This window comes from Drosophila albomicans, chromosome X, assembly GCF_009650485.2.
Source record: "Drosophila albomicans strain 15112-1751.03 chromosome X, ASM965048v2, whole genome shotgun sequence".
Lineage (NCBI taxonomy): Eukaryota > Metazoa > Arthropoda > Insecta > Diptera > Drosophilidae > Drosophila > Drosophila albomicans.
The window spans coordinates 15,314,140-15,333,136 of NC_047627.2; the positions used below are offsets into that span (position 1 = coordinate 15,314,140).

General features: G+C 36.5%; 1 protein-coding gene across 1 annotated transcript; it reads right to left on the bottom strand.

The window, feature by feature from the left end:
* Positions 1-11,311: 11,311 nt before the first annotated feature.
* On the bottom strand, positions 11,312-17,900 carry LOC117572654 (pyruvate dehydrogenase phosphatase regulatory subunit, mitochondrial). The gene is made up of 6 exons (XM_034255644.2): positions 16,183-17,900; positions 14,890-15,187; positions 14,613-14,826; positions 12,830-12,983; positions 12,658-12,773; positions 11,312-12,590 (listed from the first exon to the last, which is right to left on the bottom strand). Exons 1-6 carry the CDS (start codon positions 17,762-17,764, stop codon positions 12,105-12,107), a joined length of 2,850 nt encoding a protein of 949 aa, XP_034111535.1. The 5' UTR covers positions 17,765-17,900; the 3' UTR covers positions 11,312-12,104.
* Between the last annotated feature and the right edge of the window lie 1,097 nt (positions 17,901-18,997).

An 18,997-nucleotide genomic window follows, 5' to 3' on the forward strand; every position in this document is an offset into this window, starting at 1 on the left:
TCACAGCTTGAAATGTCAAAGTTAATTTAACTTGGAATATATTTTAACAGCATTAAAGCTTTGAATATACATTGAAGCATATGTTTTATTTGTTGGTCAGATTGTTAATGGTTCTTGTAATAAATATTCCGAAATTCTAAACATTAAATTTATTCGTTGCTTTAATGAAAATTAAAGTTTAAAAGATTTTAGGTTAGTAAAAGCATTTATTATTAATGTCTATTTTCCGACTACATGCAATTATAATACTAATTTAAAACAATTTAATAAAACATGATATAAAAATAAAACTCAAAAAAATCAAATTTCGGTAGAATGTGTGAAAAGTTTATTCTTAAAACTTCTTTCAAAAAAAACATTTAAATAATTATTAATATCTATTTAATTATGCATATATATTTTCCCAATATGTATCATTTTCCGAATAATATAAAATAAAAATCAGAGTCAATAACTAATTACACCGTCCTCAAACTTGTATTTTATAAAACTAAGAACAATCATAAATCGCTGCTAAAATATATGAAAAGTTTATGCTTGAATCTTGTGCTAATTGAAGCTTTACAATGCTCATTTGACGGCTCCACAAATCGAATCATCAATTTCTTGGCATCCACTGAAAGCTCAACAAATCGAAATTGAAATTTGGCAAATGAAGCGAGTTTATCGAGAGTTGTCGTCGCGCTTTCGCTTTGAATCCTTTTTTTTTGTTTTGTGTGTGTGTGTGTGCTTATCTCACAATTAGGCAGTTGGCCAGTTGTGATGCCTAAATGAATCATTTAGATCATTCGTTTTCTGTCGCAATTCTCAACCCCTCCCTCTCCTCTGAGTTGATGCTGCCTGCTGTGTGTAATCTTAACCACAATCAAATGTTAAACAAAATGCCTCCGGTCGACTGCACAGCGGGTGCTTTTAAGCAATAACAATAACAAGTAAAGCAGCGGCAACAAAAGTGACAACAACAGCGAGAAGAAGGGCAAGGGCAAGGGAAAGGGGAAGGCAAAGGGCGGCTGGTCACACCTTCTCTGTGGCAATGACTATGCAAATCTGTGTGGCAACAGCAGCAGCAGCAACAACAACCACGCATTTAGTTAATTTTGCATGCGCCAAGTCACCCACCAAAAAAAAAAAAAATCAAACGACAACAATTTAATTTCCAAAAGCCATAAAAATGAAATAAAATTTTCAATTGTGTAGCAATTGCTTAAGCAGTGGCAGCAGGGGGAAATGAAGAGAGGGGGAGGGGAGTGGACGAGTGAAGGAGGGGGGAAAGTGACAAGCAAAACGCTGCCAATGACACTGACAGCCAATCCAAAGATTCCCCATTTGGCTGCCCACGCTTTTGGCTTTTTTTTGTTGTAAAGCGACAACCCCTGAGAGTGTGTGTGTGTAAGTGTGTAAGTATGTGTGTGTGTGGCTGGGCGCATCCTGTTGACGCCTGCGACTGGCTGCCGCGTTGTCTCCGCATTTGCCCCCCGCTTCTCCATTTCCCCACTCCAAGTCTGTTGGCTTTTTGGCTGCCGCGTTGCTTTCTTCTCTTCCCTTATCCTCTCCTCTCCTCTTCTCCTTTTTTGTGTTGTTGTTGGTGACTATTCATTGAGCCGGGCGCGAAGCCAAGCAGTCGAACCCACCCACAGCTGCAACCCTCTCGCTTCGCGCGGGCATAAATCACGAGCAACTGGCGACAAGCGACATGCAAATGCTTCAGCTCAAACCAGAGACCCGTAAACTGCGACGACGACGACGACGACGACGACTTGACTTTGTCGCTTAGGGTTTGCTATACCCGGTACCAACAAAAAAAAAACATTAAACCAAAGACTGAATGGGGTATGATAATGTCACTTAAAAAGTCAGAGACTGCAAATGCGTTGCTTTAGAATCCGTCTGGCTGTCTGTCCATTAGCATTAACAGCAAGAACTGCGAAAGTATAAAAGCTACAGCTATCAAAGTTAACCACAACATTAAACCACATTTTTGTCATAAAAAATCATTTTTTAAATTTTTCTTAAATCCAATTTTTAAATCTAATTCACACATTAAATTTGCGTTATTTAGAAACCTTGATTCAAAAATAATTAGAGCACAGACTGAAAAAACGTGCCAAAATCAAGAATAAAATCTTAAATCAAGATTGTTTGTATGTCAAAATTGAACAAAGAAGGTTTATGTTTAAATCAAGATTGCAAATCTACATTTCTAGATTCAAGATTATAATCTTGTTTCAAGAATGGAAAATATCTTTTACCAAGAAGGCAAAATATTAAGTCAAGATCAAACAATCTTAAATTTAGATTGTTTAAAATAAACTAAAACAAGTAAGAAAGCTACAGTCGAGTGTACTCGACTGTGAGATACCCGCTACCCATTTTGAATAAAAGAAATATATTTTGCGGTATTTTCTCAAAATATACTGCAAAAATACTATAAAAATATACCGAATGGTATATTTGGTATATCGACATAGTACCGTATTCAAAATATACCATAGACGGCTCAATATACCAGATTGTCAGCCAAAGCAACTAAGACCCCTAGTAAGTAGGCGTTTTTGCCCATACAAAAGTATTTCTTTAATAACTTCGACAATTTTTATCTGATCGCAACCAAATTTTCAGAAATCATAAATACTATAGTTATTATTGTATATACCAAAATTCGGAACTCTAGCTTTTAAAATTACGCTTGTTATTCGATTTTTTTGATTTGCGGGGGCGGAAGTGGGCGTGGCAAAAATTTGAAACAAACTTGATCTGCGTGCAAACACAACAAATGCTGTCGAAAAAAAAATTATAGCTCTATCTCTTATAGTCTCTGAGATCCAGTGTTTCATACGGACAGACGGACAGACGGACAGACACACAGACGGACAGACGGACATGGCTATATCGTCTCGGCTGTTGACGCTGATCAAGAATATATATACTTTATAGGGTCGGAGATGCCTCCTTCTACCTGTTACATACATTTCCTGCCGGCACAAAGTTATAATACCCTTCTACCCTATGGGTAGCGGGTATAAAAAGAGAGACTGCGTTTTTTTCTATAGAGCTATCAAAGTTAACCACAATAATACATCGTATTAAACTATTTATTTATTTATTTAGAAATATATATATAATTACAATTAAAACTTGACTTATTTCTAAAGCAATGGCACTCTAAATTTGTGCCTTTCAAATCGCATAAAAGACACGAATTTTTAAAGATATTACAAAATTACTTCACATAGTATTTTGTAATCCATAGAGCAGTTTATTTGTATTTATGAGTTTATATTAAAAAATAAAAAAAGTTTATTAAAATGTGACTTTTTCTACCTCAACAGAAATTAGGGATAAAAGTATGCACAGAGCACAATTAAGTATTAAGAATATTCAAAAATGGAATATGGAAATTTCTTTTGTATCTTTATAAAATTTTTAATTTTTCCAAATTGTTTGGAAATTAGCGAATTGAAAATTAGTGGAAGAAAAGTATATGTATTTGAAGTCGCATTAAATGATTATTTATCCATAACGAAAAGTGTAAAAATTACGAAAAGTAACAATATTTATAAGAATATATAAATATTATATTTATTAACGAATGCAAAGTTAAATATTTAATATTTGTTAATTTATTAAATTCAGCTAATTTAAATAGTTACTATATTTCAAATATTTATGTATTTATTAAATGAAGTTACTCCAAATATATCTTAATACCAATTAACAAGATTAGAATGCAATGTAAGGAATATTATAAGAGCGGGTATTTGCAAGTCGAGAACACGCGTCTTTCACTGTTTAGCTTGTTGGGTTCTAGGGACTCGGCAACACTCTGCGCATTGAAATGCAATTTGCTTGGAGTGCACATAAAAGTCACATAGAGCATTCCCATTGGCATGGCAATGTGGAAAGTCGAGAGAGAGAGAGAGAAAGAGGTAGTGAAAGAGAGAGTGAGGTAGGGACTAAGAAAGAGGAGAATGATTTTTGGGCAAGCGTTTTCTCACAGCTTGAGCCGCTCTAGCTGGGGGTCACTCACTAAATTGCGGATTGCGGGCAATCAAAGGCTTAGCAAAGCCGCAAACGCAGCGGCTAAAAACGAACGTGCGTAACAGCCGCAATTTGTAAATTGTAATCCTCGACCTTTCCTTTCCTTTTTCCTCTTTCTCTGTCACCTTCCACCCCCTTCGGGGTCATCATCATCATCACCGTGATTATTGTCATTGGCATCGTCATCATCAGCTAGCTTGCCACACAAATTGTCGCCCCATATTGACAGACAATCAACCACTTGAAAAAGCATACGGCCAAATCAAAGATACACACACACACACACACAGTAGAAGTTATCACAGCTTTTCATTATCAAGCATTTAAGCAAAACCCCTCCGAGCGGGGGACAGCAGGGGGTTGATAGCTTACAGATTTAAGTTTTGTTTTTTCTATTATTTTATGCGCTGCTCACTCACAAAAACTTTGAAGCGAGTATGCTCAGTTTGTGAGTGGGTTTGTCAAAGACTTTTGTAATAACTGAAAATAAATCAAATTTGCTTTAGAGAATGAAACTTCTAACAGAAAATAAATTATATTTTACTTTAGAGATCGAAACTTTAATCAGTTCCAATATCATTTTTCCACAAAGTTTGCACTTTGATATGTAATATCTTTATTGTTTTTATCAATCTATACTTTTATCTCCTTAAATTTAACTTCGCTGTAAAGCGTAAAATCAGAATAATTAATAAGCTTTCAAAACACAAAACATTACTTGAAATCATTCTCACAGCAATTCCGTTTCTATATGCTTTAATAATATAATCAAGAATTCTATTTGCTTACAATCTGTTGAAAATAACCATAAATTAAATTTAAAAAATAAACTGCAGATTTTAACATGTACTTTAAGTCGACATAAAAAATAACATATTTAATTTAAATTTAAAATTCACTTATTAAGTGAACTTTTATAGCTTGGCTTTATAACTTTTAATTTTTGAAGTTATTTTACTATTTAAACTGCAGTCTTTTTTTATTTTTTTAAAGTTAACTTACAAAATAACTAATTAAATTTAAAATTCACTTATTAAGTGAACTTTTTATATCTTGGTTTCATAACTTTAAACTCGGAGTACTTTTTTATTTATCTTTCAATTTTAATGGCCTTTTCTTTTTTCATATTTTTTGATTAAAATGACTCCACTTTTAGTATCCAGGGTAGTTGCCGGTCGAGCACGCTCGTCAACACATTTCGTGTGCCTTGATTTTTTGCTCTCCGCTGGTCTTCGCAAATTAAATTAGATGCTTAATATGCAGCGAACGTTTCATTTGTTTTGCGGCTAGAAAATCAACGTGGAAAATTAGGCAAACAAACAGAACGGCAAAAAGGAAAAAGCGGCAAACGGCAAACTGAAGCTTAGGCTAAAGACCGAATTGATATTGGGCACCAGAGAGACGGGAATGGGATTTTTGGAATGGGTCACGGACTTTGGGTCCAGGGAATGCTCAAGGCAAACCAAAAGCCTCACTCGCTCTCTCTCCCTCTCTCTCTTTCTCTCTGTCTTTCTCACACGAATGAGCTACGCCCACAGCTTAACCTCTAATGAGGCGCATTACTTCTGTTTGGCCACAGAGCTAAAGGAGAGCAGAGAGCAAGAAGAAGGTTGGAGGGTTGGAGAAGATTTGATATCATTATCCCGTTAAAACTAATCTTATTTATCTGCTCGCCGTGCCCAGATCTTTCATTTGTTAATACTATGTAAACATTCGATACTCGCTTTTGTCTGCTGTCTGACCAACGGCAAAATACTTGAATCAATATTGGCTTTTGCCTCTCGAGTTGCATTGAATTTTAAGCACCTCGCATTTTGGCTTTCACCTAACCCCCGCCTACAACAAATCGTTTATTTGTCTAGAAGAAATTGTCAGATTTGATTTGATACAATTGCAATTGCAAGCGACAGATTGTTATTCCCAAAAGTATTCGCAACTGATGATGTTTGGGAACAGAAACATCTTGTGATTTCACTGATTGGACATTGGAAATGTTTTCTGAACGAATTCTTCACGACTAATTGTAGGCAAAGAAACACATATTTTAATTTTTATATCTGCTACACATAAGGTAGAAGGACATTATAACTTTGTACCTCCAGCAAATGTATGTAACAGGCTGAAGGAGGCATTTCCGATCTCATAAAGTATATATCTATAGATATCTATCGATATATCTATTTCTATCTATCCGTATGAATCTCAGAGACTAGATGAGATACATAGGGGTATCTTTTTATACCCGCTATCCATAGGGTAAAAGGGTATTATAACTTTATGTAGCAGGTATAAGGAGGCATCTCCGACCCTATAAGATATATATATTCTTGATCAGCGTCAACAGCCAAGACGGTCTTGCCATGTCCGTCTGTCCGTCTGTCCGTCCGTCCGTATGATACACTGGATCTCAGAGACTAGATGAGACAGGGGTATAATTTTATATCAATATACCAAATATATCGTTTAGTATATTTTTAGTACTTTTTCAGTATATTACTTTAGTATATTTAAAGAAATATACCTCACTGTTTTGCTGGTATCTCACAGTCAAGCCAACTCGACTCTATATATAAATATATAAAATAATATCAAAGTCAATTAAAATAAATATATAAATTTAAGTCTTAAATATGTAAAAGCAAGTCAAATATTAACAAAAACATTCAATATACATATTTAAATACATTTTAGAACTTACTTTTCATTCGAATTCTTATCACTAGCTAATTAACAAATTCATTTTAATTAAATTAACATAACATTTTTTGGGAAAATATTTAAAAAAATTTTATTTTTAAATTAAAAAACATGTCAAATATTTATTATCAAGTTTATTAAAATATTTAAATAAAATTGAAACCTTAGATTTAATTTAAATACTTAATTTACAAATAAACTTAAATTAGCAGAAAATTTCCTAGAAAAATACAAATTGAGTGCAATGAAAAACCTAACGATTACTTGTCATTCTTAATTGTTTTTCACCACATCTCATTGCTCATCATTTTGCTGTCTCCCCTATAAGATAAGTTGGCTGTCATTTGATATCGTAATTGTTTTTCTTATTACTCGAACAATTAACTGATTTAAATCTCTATTTATCTCAATTGCAGCTCCTTTGGGTAGTTAATGAGGGTAAGTTTGTTCATTTGATATTTTTCTAATTAATACATAATTAACGTTTATATTTAATTTCAAGATTTCGAGGATTAGAAATATTATATTTCACATATATTTACTATGCAATTTCTTATGTATTTTTATAATTTACTCCTTAATAACGTGCTTTTTACAATCTTTGCTTATTGCAATTTCAAATAATTTGATATTTTTTTCAAATTTGGAATTTGGGAAAATTTATAAAGATATGAGAAATATTTTAATATGATTTAGGAATTTCTTCCATATATATAATTGACAAATTATGAAAATTTTAAAACTTGCAAAACTTTGAAAAATATATAAAAATAAAAGTTGAAATTTACAAGGTTTTAATAAATTCTTTTCAAAATTTAAAGAATATTAGATATTTTGTAATTTGATTTGCGAATTTCGTTTAAATTATTGGCAAATTAGGAAAATTTGCTAACTATGAAAATCTTCAATATTTAAAAGATTCAGAAATTTTGTAAGTTTATATATTTTGCTGGATGATTAATTTCATTCAAATTATTGCCAAGTTGGGAAAATGTGTCACAAATTATTCGAAAATTTTAAAATACGAGAAATCTTAAAAATACTTAGTTCATTGTTTGAAAGTTTATTACTGAAAATATTCCAATATTTCAACAAAATTTAAGAAATCTTTTAAAATTATTAATAAAGCGTTTTCCGAAGATTAGCAAATTAAGGGAAGGGATACATAAATTAAGGAAGGAATATGAAAATTTGGAAAATTATTAAGTAGAAATTTTAAAGAAACACAAAATTAAAATTTAAAAATTCACGAATAGTTCAAGCTACGGTAGAATTTTAAACAAATTTTGTTTTCACAATATTGTATTGCTTAATTTGTTAAACTTTGCTATAATTGTTTTCATAATGATTCGAGCAGTAGCAAAATATAAATTGAATTAAACTATGACAATTTTCCCAATTATTTAAACTCTCTATATAATAGAAATCAGCGTCGTTGGCATCGCTTGGCCAGAACTAACTAGAACTTTTGTTGGCCACAGAAGAAATAGAAGATACATTTATGTATGTATCTATGTATGTACATATGTATATTTGAACAGATTTTTTTTTTTTTTTTGCGAAAGGCAGGCAGCAGCTGGCCACAAATTGACCTTAGCCGAAAGTCCAGTTGTGTATTAGGTTCGATGCCATTCCGTACAGTCATATGCAAATTCTTGTTGATTGCCTCGGATTGCCAGGAGGAGCCACAAAGAGAGTATTGAGGGAGTGGAGAGGAGTGGGTAGCGGGGAGTAAGGGGGAGTGGGGAGAGTCGGTGGCAGCCATGTTTCAACTGGTCAACCACAAGACGAAATGCGGTAGAAAACCACACAATAAATGGGCATAAATTACAAAACATGATGAAGACCCCAATGGACCCAATGGAAGAAGAAGACGCAGAAGATGAAGAAGAAGAAGAAGGATCTCTGCACACGCCAACGTCTGTGAAATTGATAATTTCTGCCAGACTGACGAACTGTTTCGACTGACTGTGTGGCGCCATCGAGTGCGGCGTTGCCACTTGAATTTTTGATTTAACAAAAGTCTCATTTGTAAAACGAAGCCCCCCCACCACCCCCCACCCGAAAAACCGACAGACGAAAATTCAAATTCAAACGAGGGCAGAAACGAGGAGAGATGGAAGTCGGAGTTGGAGTCTGTTGTGTGTTGCAAGTCGAGTTTGAGAGAGAGAGAGAGAGACTTGAGTTGGAAAAGTTTTGCACAACACAAACTGGGCAGCAAACAATAATAATGTCACGTTTATCGTGTGCAGCTAATTACTAACAAAAAGATAGTTTGTAATCCTACACACAGGCAATGAATGCAGCGGGGCAGCCAAGTCAGCCAAGTCAGCCGAGTTAGCCAAGTTAGCCAACTCAGCCGAGCGTGGCCGAAAGTGCCCCTAGGACAACGACTACGACAACAGCAACAATGCTGATGATGTTGTTGTTGTTTCTGTTATTGTTGTTGTTGTTGTTGATGAGGACCAGTAGCTGTTTCTGTCCATTCTGTCTGTTAACTTGACTTCACTCACTTTTGTTGTTGTTGTTGTTGTTGTTGCTGGTTAGTTTTGCTAGCCAAGCTAAGCGAAAGCCCTGCGCACAAACTTCTTGGCCCAAAACATGTGCAACAAATCTTTGGCAACGAGTTTTCGGCATTAGCACACGCCTGAATCTCTTGGCTAAACACACACATACACACACACACACACACACACAGATAGATTCACTTGCAAGCAAGCACAACAAAAGTTCATGCAAATCTGGCCACACCCACATGGCGCAAAAGTTTATGCATATTATGCCACAACAGCTGGCTTTAGACTCCGTTTCTTCCACTCCTCCACTTCCCCCCGCCCCCTTTGTAACTTGCCCAAATTTGCTGTGCGCTGCATGTAAGAACAGTTTATTCTTTTGTTGTTGCTGTTGTTATTTTGCTGGACAAAATGAAAAGTTTAACTGCTAACCAGACGCGCATTAGCCGCATTACACTTGCCACAGCATTTAAGCAGCTCGCGAGGAGTCTATGCGACTGATAAAGACCCTATTATTTGCAGTTAAAAGACTTGTATTTATTTTCTTCACTTCTTTGGGCCTATTACATATTCCGCAGTATATAAGAAAGTCTAAAGGAGTCTTTGCGACTGATAAAGACCCTTTTTGATCTGTACTCTATGTTTTAGAATCTAAGGAAACTTCTCTCTGTAGTTCATATTATAAAAACGCCGAAGCGAGTCTACACAAATGCTGAAGACCCTTGTTTTTACAACTATTATTTGTGTTCTTACTATTTCAATAAGTTTTGTTTCTTCATAGCCGCATTACACTTGCCACAGCATTTAACCAGCTCATAATGAGTCTACTCGACTGATAAAGACCCTTCCATTTGCAGTTGTATTTATTTTCTTCACTTCTCTAGGCCTCTTACATATTCCGCAGTATATAAGAAAGTCTAAAGGAGTCTACGCGACTGTTGAAGACCCTTTCATCTGCAGCTAATTTGCGTTCGTAAGTTTTCTATAATTCATATTGGTATAAGACGCATTACACTTGCCACAGCATTTAATCAGCTCGCGAGGAGTCTATGCGACTGATAAAGACCCTTTTTGATCTCTAATCGATCTACTCTTTGTTTTAGAAACTAAGAAAACTTCTCTTTGATTGATATTATAAAAACGTCGAAGCGAGTCTACACAACTGCTGAAGACCCTTGTCTTTACAACTAATTTTCTATTATTTGTAATCTTACTATTTCAATAAGTTTAGCATTTAAGCAGCTCGCAATGAGTCTACTCGACTGATAAAGACCCTTCCATTTGCAGTTGTATTTATTTTCTTCACTTCTCTAGGACTATTACATATTCCGCAGTATAAAAGAAAGTCTAAAGGAGTCTACGCGACTGTTGAAGACCCTTTCATCTGCCGCTAATAATCTAGTATTTGTGTTCTTCATTTTTCTGTAGTTCATATAGGTTTTTTCATTAGACGCATTACACTTGCCACATCATTTAAGCAGCTCGCAACGAGACTACTTGACTGTCTAAGAACCCTTTTTACTCTGTAGCCAATCTTGTATTTGTTTTGAAAACTAAGAAAACTTCTATCAAATTTTTGTTCACTATATGTTTTACTGACAGCATATTATAACAGCGTCGAAATGGGTCTACACAACTGTTGAAGACCCTTTCACACACAGAATCTAGTGTTTCTGTTCTTTATTTCTCTGTAACTGTTATCCATTTTATTTATTAGGCGCATTACACTTGGAACACCATTAATTCGTTACCTCGCAACGAGTCTACGCGACTGTGAAGACGCTTTTATTTTTTTATATTGTGTTTCTTTTCTTAATTTCTTTTTGATTGTTGCTGGTTTTCCGGCTAGTCCTAATCCGCAGAATATGATAAAGTCGAAAGGACTCTAAACTACTGATGAAGACCCTTTCATCAGCATCTACGAATTTTGTATTTGTGTTCTTAATTTCTCTATTCGTTTTTTTTTTGTTTATACTATGTTCCACAGTCAAGAAGAAATATGAATAAAGAGTGCTAGAATTTGTTGTATAAACATTTCTTTATTTTGTATATAAATATATCGTATATAGAAGTATATATAAGAATATCAACGATAATACACAAAAAATGCGTATAAATATGTGTGAGTGTTTGTGTGTGTTAGTATTTATATGTATATCGATATACGTATGTTAGCATGTGTGTGTGTGTAGCGTATGTGTGTGTGTGTGTGTGTGTGTGTTATGTGTTGGTTCACTTCTTTGAATTTTGGCAAGACACAGGAAATGATGTTTTAATTTGACAATTACAAAAGAGTTCATTACACCAACACACACACATACATACATACACACACACACACACACACACATGCTGTTGTGCTTAAGTGTGTGTGAGTGTGTGAATTTTTAACAAAGTGCCTTATCGATTAGCTTTGAGGAACATTTTGAACATTTTCGCAGGGCTTGTAAAACGTTCCCCAAAAAAAAAGAAGCAAATTTTTTTTTTTAGTAATAAAGTTTTCTCGTCATCGTTGGCAGCACAAAAGTCCAATTAGTTCTTTGCTTTTATGTAATAATTTAAATATATATATTAATAATTTTTGTTCTTCTTTTAATTGACACGGCAATATATAGAAAACAAACAAACAAATACAGAAAAGAACAAAAAAAAAACAAGTGCTAATGAATTGAGCAAATAGCTGAGCATAAAACTCGTTCATTAAATGATGATGTGTGATGTGATGGGGTTTAAGTGCATCTCACTCTTTAGAGACTGTATATGATAGATGGTTAGATGGATGATACTAATATCGCATTGCAAAATTGAGACTCGAAGACAAACCAAACGCGACAATACATTAAACATTAAAGTTTACTAATGTCGCGTCATAGTTTGATTTGCATCGTCACCACCGCTGCTGCTGCTGCTGTTGCCGAATGAGAGCAGATCTGCCTGGTCGGGTTTGTCGCGCGTGGCATGATAGGCTTCGCGTTCGCGATCCGGGAACTTGGTTGGCAGGTTGGGTGAATGCAGATTGACCTTCGCCTCGAATCGCACACCGGCCACCTCCACCTCATAGTGCCCGGACAGCACGTACTCGTTGCTCACAGCCAGCTCGTGGCCATGCTCATCAAAATTGCGCACAAATCCCAAGCAGACCTGCTTCTCAAACGTATACCCATAGCCGGTGGTTGTTGTCATCCCCACATAAACGCCATCCCGATAGATTGGCTCACCGCCCCAGCACCACATATCCACCTCATGATCGTGATCGTTGAGCAACAGCTGAACATACATGCGTTTAACGCCCTCTTCGCGTTGCTTCAACAACGCACTGCGTCCAATAAAGTCAATGGGTTTCTGTAATACATCAAATACTATACTATATCTATTTACTTTATAAACTATATATAAACACTCCACTCACATTGAACTTGACACGCCAACTGCGTCCACATTCCAGCGGCGTTGTAAACGTATCCAAATCCTGTCCCCAAAACGCATAAAACTTTTCAATTCGCAGCGCACGTGTTGCATAGTAACCTAAAATACATTAAATTAAATAACTATTTTATTCATTCACATTCTGATCGACTTGCCTGCATGCTGTATTTGATACTTTTGACCAGCCTGATGAAGTCTAGAATACACATGCAACGCATACTCGTTGGGTATATAGAGCACATAGCCCAATTCTCCAGTGTGCGTTATGTTCAGCACTCGAATGCCATCGGCGAGGCCAACATCGAGTTCCTAGGGAGATTAATAGGGAGAATTGATGAGAGAATGAGTTGAGATAAGTTTCGACAGTCGAGTCTGCTCGACTGTGTGTTACCCGTTATCAACAGTTGAAGACTAGTTGTTTACGAAGAGTACTTTTTATGCACACTTAAATCAAAAATACAACTTCAAAACATTGAGAAGATCAATAGTGAACCGATATTTTCCTAGAAAACTAATTGTCGCACAACTGCAAAGTTGTTGGTTGAAATAAGCTGTCCTATTTTGTTTTCTAACATAGAAAGAAAATTCTAGAGAATTTATATAGAAAAAATAGTAAGAAAATAGATCAAGTAAGAGGTTTTAGGTTAAAATATTAAACTACAATAAAATCCTGGGTTTAAATAAATTCAATAGCTCTCTCAGTTTGGTCAGTGTAATGATTCAAAGTTGTCGGTTAGTGGTGGTTGAAAAAAATATGTGTTTCACTGTAGATCAAATGAGATATCAAAGTTTGAAAACCGAGAATTCTACAAAGCAGTCTAATAAATTTGAAAAAAAAAAAAACACTTAACCTGAAGGCATATAGTAAGTTACTCTGGCTATATCAGCGTAATGTAAAATTTAATTATAAGTATTCTAATGGAAAATAAAGTAGTGGGCAATATAATTAAGCAAGTAATTTTAAGAATAGATTCTATTGGAAATATAAAGACGTATCTTTACTAAGCATAAACAAGTTGTTTATGCAATATTGTTAATAGAGAAAAGGGTCTCAGAAATTGTAAAAGTATGTATATAATACAGTTATATGTATAAACAGTTGCGAACTTAAAAATAGCACTATCTTTTTTTTTGGTTTTAGATTAGATTAGATATCTAATAATTGTGGTAATACATATTTTTATATAAAGTAAAAAAAAAATGTAGTTAAATTGGCATTTAGGTCGGGTGGTAGCTTAAAAAAAAAACACAATATATTGTCATTTGGTATTTAGCCGCTTTTCTTTTAGACTTTGAAAAAGAAATGCTATATTTAAATTTGCAACTATTTATATACATATTTGTATTATATATATGCGTGATGCGTAAATATTTTGCTGGTCTATATGAAATTTGCAAGCAATGTTCCAATTTATAATAGAAACAATTTAAAGATACTTGAACCTATAAAATTGAATATTAGTTTATACAATAGAATTCTGCATATCATTTTATCATGTGCTACCTACACTTAACTTTCAGTTGTATGTAGCTATGCAAATTAAAATTTTTTTTTTTTCTAAATAACTTTGGTGTCATCAAAAAGCAACTAACTTATTCTTAAAAAAAAGGATATATATAAATAAGCTAAAGCTGAGATCTACTACTCAAGAGTGTTAATAGTTTTTTTCCCGAGCTGTAGCAAAATTTCAAAACAAGCTGAAAAATGCTTTTGGTAAATTTGGTGGCTAAGTCAAAGGTGTTGACGCTAACGAACAGACAAAGTGACAAACAAGTTTGCATAATTTAAGCTGCTAACTTCATAGACTATAACAATTCTTTTGATTTCACTGTGTAGCGGGTAGAATAACGCAAAGCTCTTAGAGATTGGAAGAGTCGAAAGATGAAATCGAAGCAAAGCGACAGCTGGCAACTGAGTTTGGTCATCAGCGGGTTTACCTTGTACGTGAAGAAGGGGAAGCTCTTGGGTGTGAGATCAGTGTCGGTGAGCTCAGAGAGCAGGATGCGCGAATAGGGTCCGAGTATGCAGATGGCGGTGTACATCGAGGTGACATCCGCCACATTCACCTTGGCACGCAAATGCTGCGGCGTATGTTTTCGTATCCAGCACATCGAACGCGTCTGCTGTATGGTTGGTGCAATCATCATATAACTGAAAAGTAAAAGAAGTTCGAATTATAAATCACAATTATAAATCAAATGATGATTGCCTTACTGATGCTCGGAGAGACGTGCCAGCGAGCAATCGTTCTCGTATCCACCATTTGGATTCTGCATCCCAGTGTGAATAATGGAACCCACAGCGACGTCCACATCGTTTGAGCAGAGATACTGCAGCAGTTCAACAACCTCATTGCCCTTCGACCAGAAGTCATATTTGGTAAACGAACTGTAGTCAGCGATGCCAATGCGTTCGCGACACGCTCGATACTCGGAGGCCACATGATCGAACCACGGCGGCTTCCCAAATGTCCGTGTCTGTGCAATGCGGAAGCGCGGCAATCCGAATTCATCTGGCGTGGATACGACGAAATAACATTAGCAGTGGCAACTAAAAGCAATGTACATTTAACTGCAAGTCTGAGATAATTGCATAGGGTTGTTAATGCATTGCATATAATGGCATATTTTTTGTTAGAATGCGTTGCTTGCTGTTTATTTGCCTCACGTTTTTAATGGAATATATAATTTCCAATTTAGCTGCATTAAATCGTTTCACTTAAATGCCTTGCATAACTTACTTATTAACACATTCATAACCTCTCAATTTGTTAGCCTAAATGCCTTGCATACGAGTATTCGTTAAACTTTAAAACAACTGAAAATTTCCAATTTATTTGCATTACATTTACGCTTAAATGCTTTGCATTTACCTGTGACAGTTTTTATGCTCTTTGTTTGTTATCTTCAATTTACAGTTTGCTCTAAATTTGTTAACATAAATGCATTTCATATAATTGCATAGGGTTGTTAATGCCTTGCGTATAATGGCATATTTTTCCTTCGAAGGCATAAAATCACCTCACCTAAATAATACATTTCTAATTTCCTTGCAATAAATCTTTTTACTTAAATGACTTGTATTTACTTTACTTTTATTTAGCTGCATATTTTCAATATGTATGCAGTTAATGCTCGCATTAGAATGTTTTTAATGCTTTCACGTTTCCAATTTTTTGTGTTCTTAGTCTTTGCGCTTAAAGACAATGCATATAATTGCACATTTGCAGTTATTTGCTCTAGAGCTCTTACACATTGTCTGCGCCTACACATTGTCAATTTGATTGCATTAATTGCAGTTTAATTGCTCTTAATCCCTGCATTTAAGATAATCGCATATAAGTGCATACTTTCACTGATAAATGAAGCTATTATTCTTTTCTATAATGAAAAGTTGCAGTTAAACGCACAACTGTTGTTTGGCTCGTCCGTTGTGACTGTGAAATGTTAGTAAACCCAAAATAATTTGCAATTGAAGTGCACATTGCAGATAATTGCAACAACTTACCCTGCTTGTCGTTGAGGTCAAAGAAATTGGGTCGCTCGTAGCCCATCGACTGGCCAAAGACGGCGCCCGCCTCCTTCAGCTGCGGATAGATGGGCGACATGCGCAAATTGCGTCCCGTCTGGAACTCCTCAAACGGATAGTTGATCTCAAAGTGTTTGCCCGGCGCTTCCTTGCAGCGATCCCGCAAAAACTTGCGATTATTGTGCAAACCCAAAAACCGGGAAATATCCAAAATGTGCAGATCCAAATACGTGGAACCCTTCGTGATCAGATCGGTGAGCACCCGTCCAATGCCACCCGAGGCGGAGACACCCATCGTCTTGTTGCCAGCGGCGACATAATAGTTTTGTATCTCAGGCGCCTCGCCCAATATCCATTTGCAGTCGGGTGAAAAGACCTGCAGCGAGTTGGTCAGACGATCGAGGGAAGCGTCCCGAAACGAGGGAACACGCTGTAACAGGGCATCGAGGAGCTCGTGAAAATGATCCCAGTCAGGGGGATATTGTCGTGCCTCCTGTGACAGCGGTATGATGCCATCCTCATAGACCATCTTCGCCTCCCTCTCGTAGCCGCCGGCTAGGATGTGTCCCTCGCACTCGCGGAAGAAGATGCGTCCATCGAAGTCGCGGACAAACGGCGTATTCGGATCGAGGTTCTCGATGGGTTTCGTGTGCAGATAATGATGTTCCACCGCCTTGAGCGGCACCTTGACCACCGGCTTGGACAGTGTGCCCACCTCGCGTGCCCAGAAACCGGTGCAATTGACAAAGTAATCGCAATCCACATCGCCAGCTGTGGTCTCCACCCGGGCCACCTTCCCGTGCTCGCTGTGTATCTTCTTCACCGCACAATGCTCCACAATGCGGGCGCCCAGACGTTGTGCCTCCGCGATAAAGGCATGACACACCAGATGCGGATCACAGACACCATCCTCGGGTATCCAGAGGCCACCCTCGATGCCATCCAGCGAGATGAGCGGACAATGCTGTTGACACTGTTCCGGTGTCAGGATCTCGCAGTTCATGCCCCAGGCCACCGCTAGGGATTTCATGCGATGAAACGATGTCATGCGATCAAAGTTGCGGGCCAAATTCAAGCTGCCCACCTGACGCCAACCCGTGGGCAGACCACGTGCCGTCAGTTGCTTAATCAGATCGATGGAGTACTCCGCCAGCTTCAGTTCCGTGTAGCTGGGCTCAAAGCGTCCGGCCAAACCGCATGCACTCCACGGCAACTCACCGCCCACGCCATCCTGTTCGATTAGCACCGTTTCGCCGCCCCAGCCATGGAGCGCCAGATGATAGGCCACCGAGGCGCCCGTGATGCCCCCACCACAGATCACGACACGCGCCTGACTGGGCAGCTGGGTGGCCGGTTTCTCATTGGGTTCGATGGCATGATGCGGCTGAAATTTGCGTTTGCTTAACACTTGTTCGTCGGCGCCCGTTGCAGCTGTGCCGAGGAGACGACGGCCAAGTTGTTGTGTTGTCCTTGCGAATATGAGCGCCGTGTGGTTGTTGTTGACTCCGCTGTGGACGGCGGCATGCTGGCAGCATGCAACGCCACGGAGTATCTTGTACATTATTTGCTTATCGTAGTTGTCTTCTCGTTGTTGTTGTTGTTGCTGCTGTTGTTATTATTGTCCCGTGCTCGCAACGTTAATTGGACAAGTTGATTCCCCACTGTAGGCCGCAACAGCAGCAAGCACAATCAGCTGTTTGCCGATACAAAACTTATCGAACCAGGGCTGCGCAGTGCGAGCAATATGCAAATGCAGCGAGCGCATTTTTGCGTTCGTCATGCTCGCATTTTTGCGTTGCGCAGCGATGAGCGCGCGCGCTCTTATCGAGTTATCGCTAATCGAAATTCAAATTCAAATGTGTGTTTGGTTTAAAAGGTGCGCATTTGTTTTGTGTATTTTAAATCAATTGTTATGCAATTTATTTATACGCTATGTAAATATAATTTGTTCACAACTGTTATATAATTATTATTTTTGTTTTTCTCGTTTTTGTTTTTGTTTCTGTTTTTTTTTTTTTTTATTTTAAAGCAGTTGCTTTCAACAATTGTCAATCAAACAATCAATCAATCAATCATTACTGTATAATTCACACGATTTCTTTTTGTTTTCATATATAATTTGTGTAATTGTAATTTGCTTTAACTACAACTACATATATATATATATGTATATATATATATATAGACGACATAGATGTACGCTGGGTTTTTTTTCCCCCTTACGAGAGACCTTACGAGCTGAGAAATGTTAACAAATGTACAGACTTATATATTGTTATTACAATAATATTGAAATTGTTGTTTTCCTTCCTTCCTTCATTCTTGTTTTTTTCTTGTTGTAACAGGATTTACTTTTTGTGGGACATACATTTAACTTGGCATCGCCAAATTTCATACTATAACAGTTGACAGTTAAATAGGAGATATATAGAGGGGGGAAATAGTTTAAAGAGTATTTGCAAAACACAAAAACATGGGGAAATAAAAAAGAGGAAAACAAATTTGATTTATTTAAAAGTACTGCTTAGACTTTACTTAAAAACGGCGCATCTCGCTTATACGTTACTGTTACTGTTAAATTTCCATTAATTTCTTTGCTTATATTCATTATTTTTGTTTTTCATCTTCGATTTCGATTAAATCTGTTGAGTGAGAAAAAAGTGCGCTAGTTGCTGCTTGTCATCGGGAGCTAAAAACGTCTTGTTGTTCTCAATTCATATATCGTTTTTATTTTTTTTATTTTTGTTTATATATATATTAATTTTTTAATTGCAATTGTTTATTCATTAGTTTA

Bases quoted from the DNA above. Each gene is read 5' to 3' on its own strand.
- LOC117572654 (XM_034255644.2), bottom strand. From the start codon at position 17,764: ATGTACAAGATACTCCGTGGCGTTGCATGCTGCCAGCATGCCGCCGTC. The intron at 15,188-16,182 runs GTAAGTTGTTGC...TATCCACGCCAG, and splicing joins TGACCTCAACGACAAGCAGG to ATGAATTCGGATTGCCGCGC. The intron at 12,591-12,657 runs GTGAGTGGAGTG...GATGTATTACAG, and splicing joins GTTGGCGTGTCAAGTTCAAT to AAACCCATTGACTTTATTGG.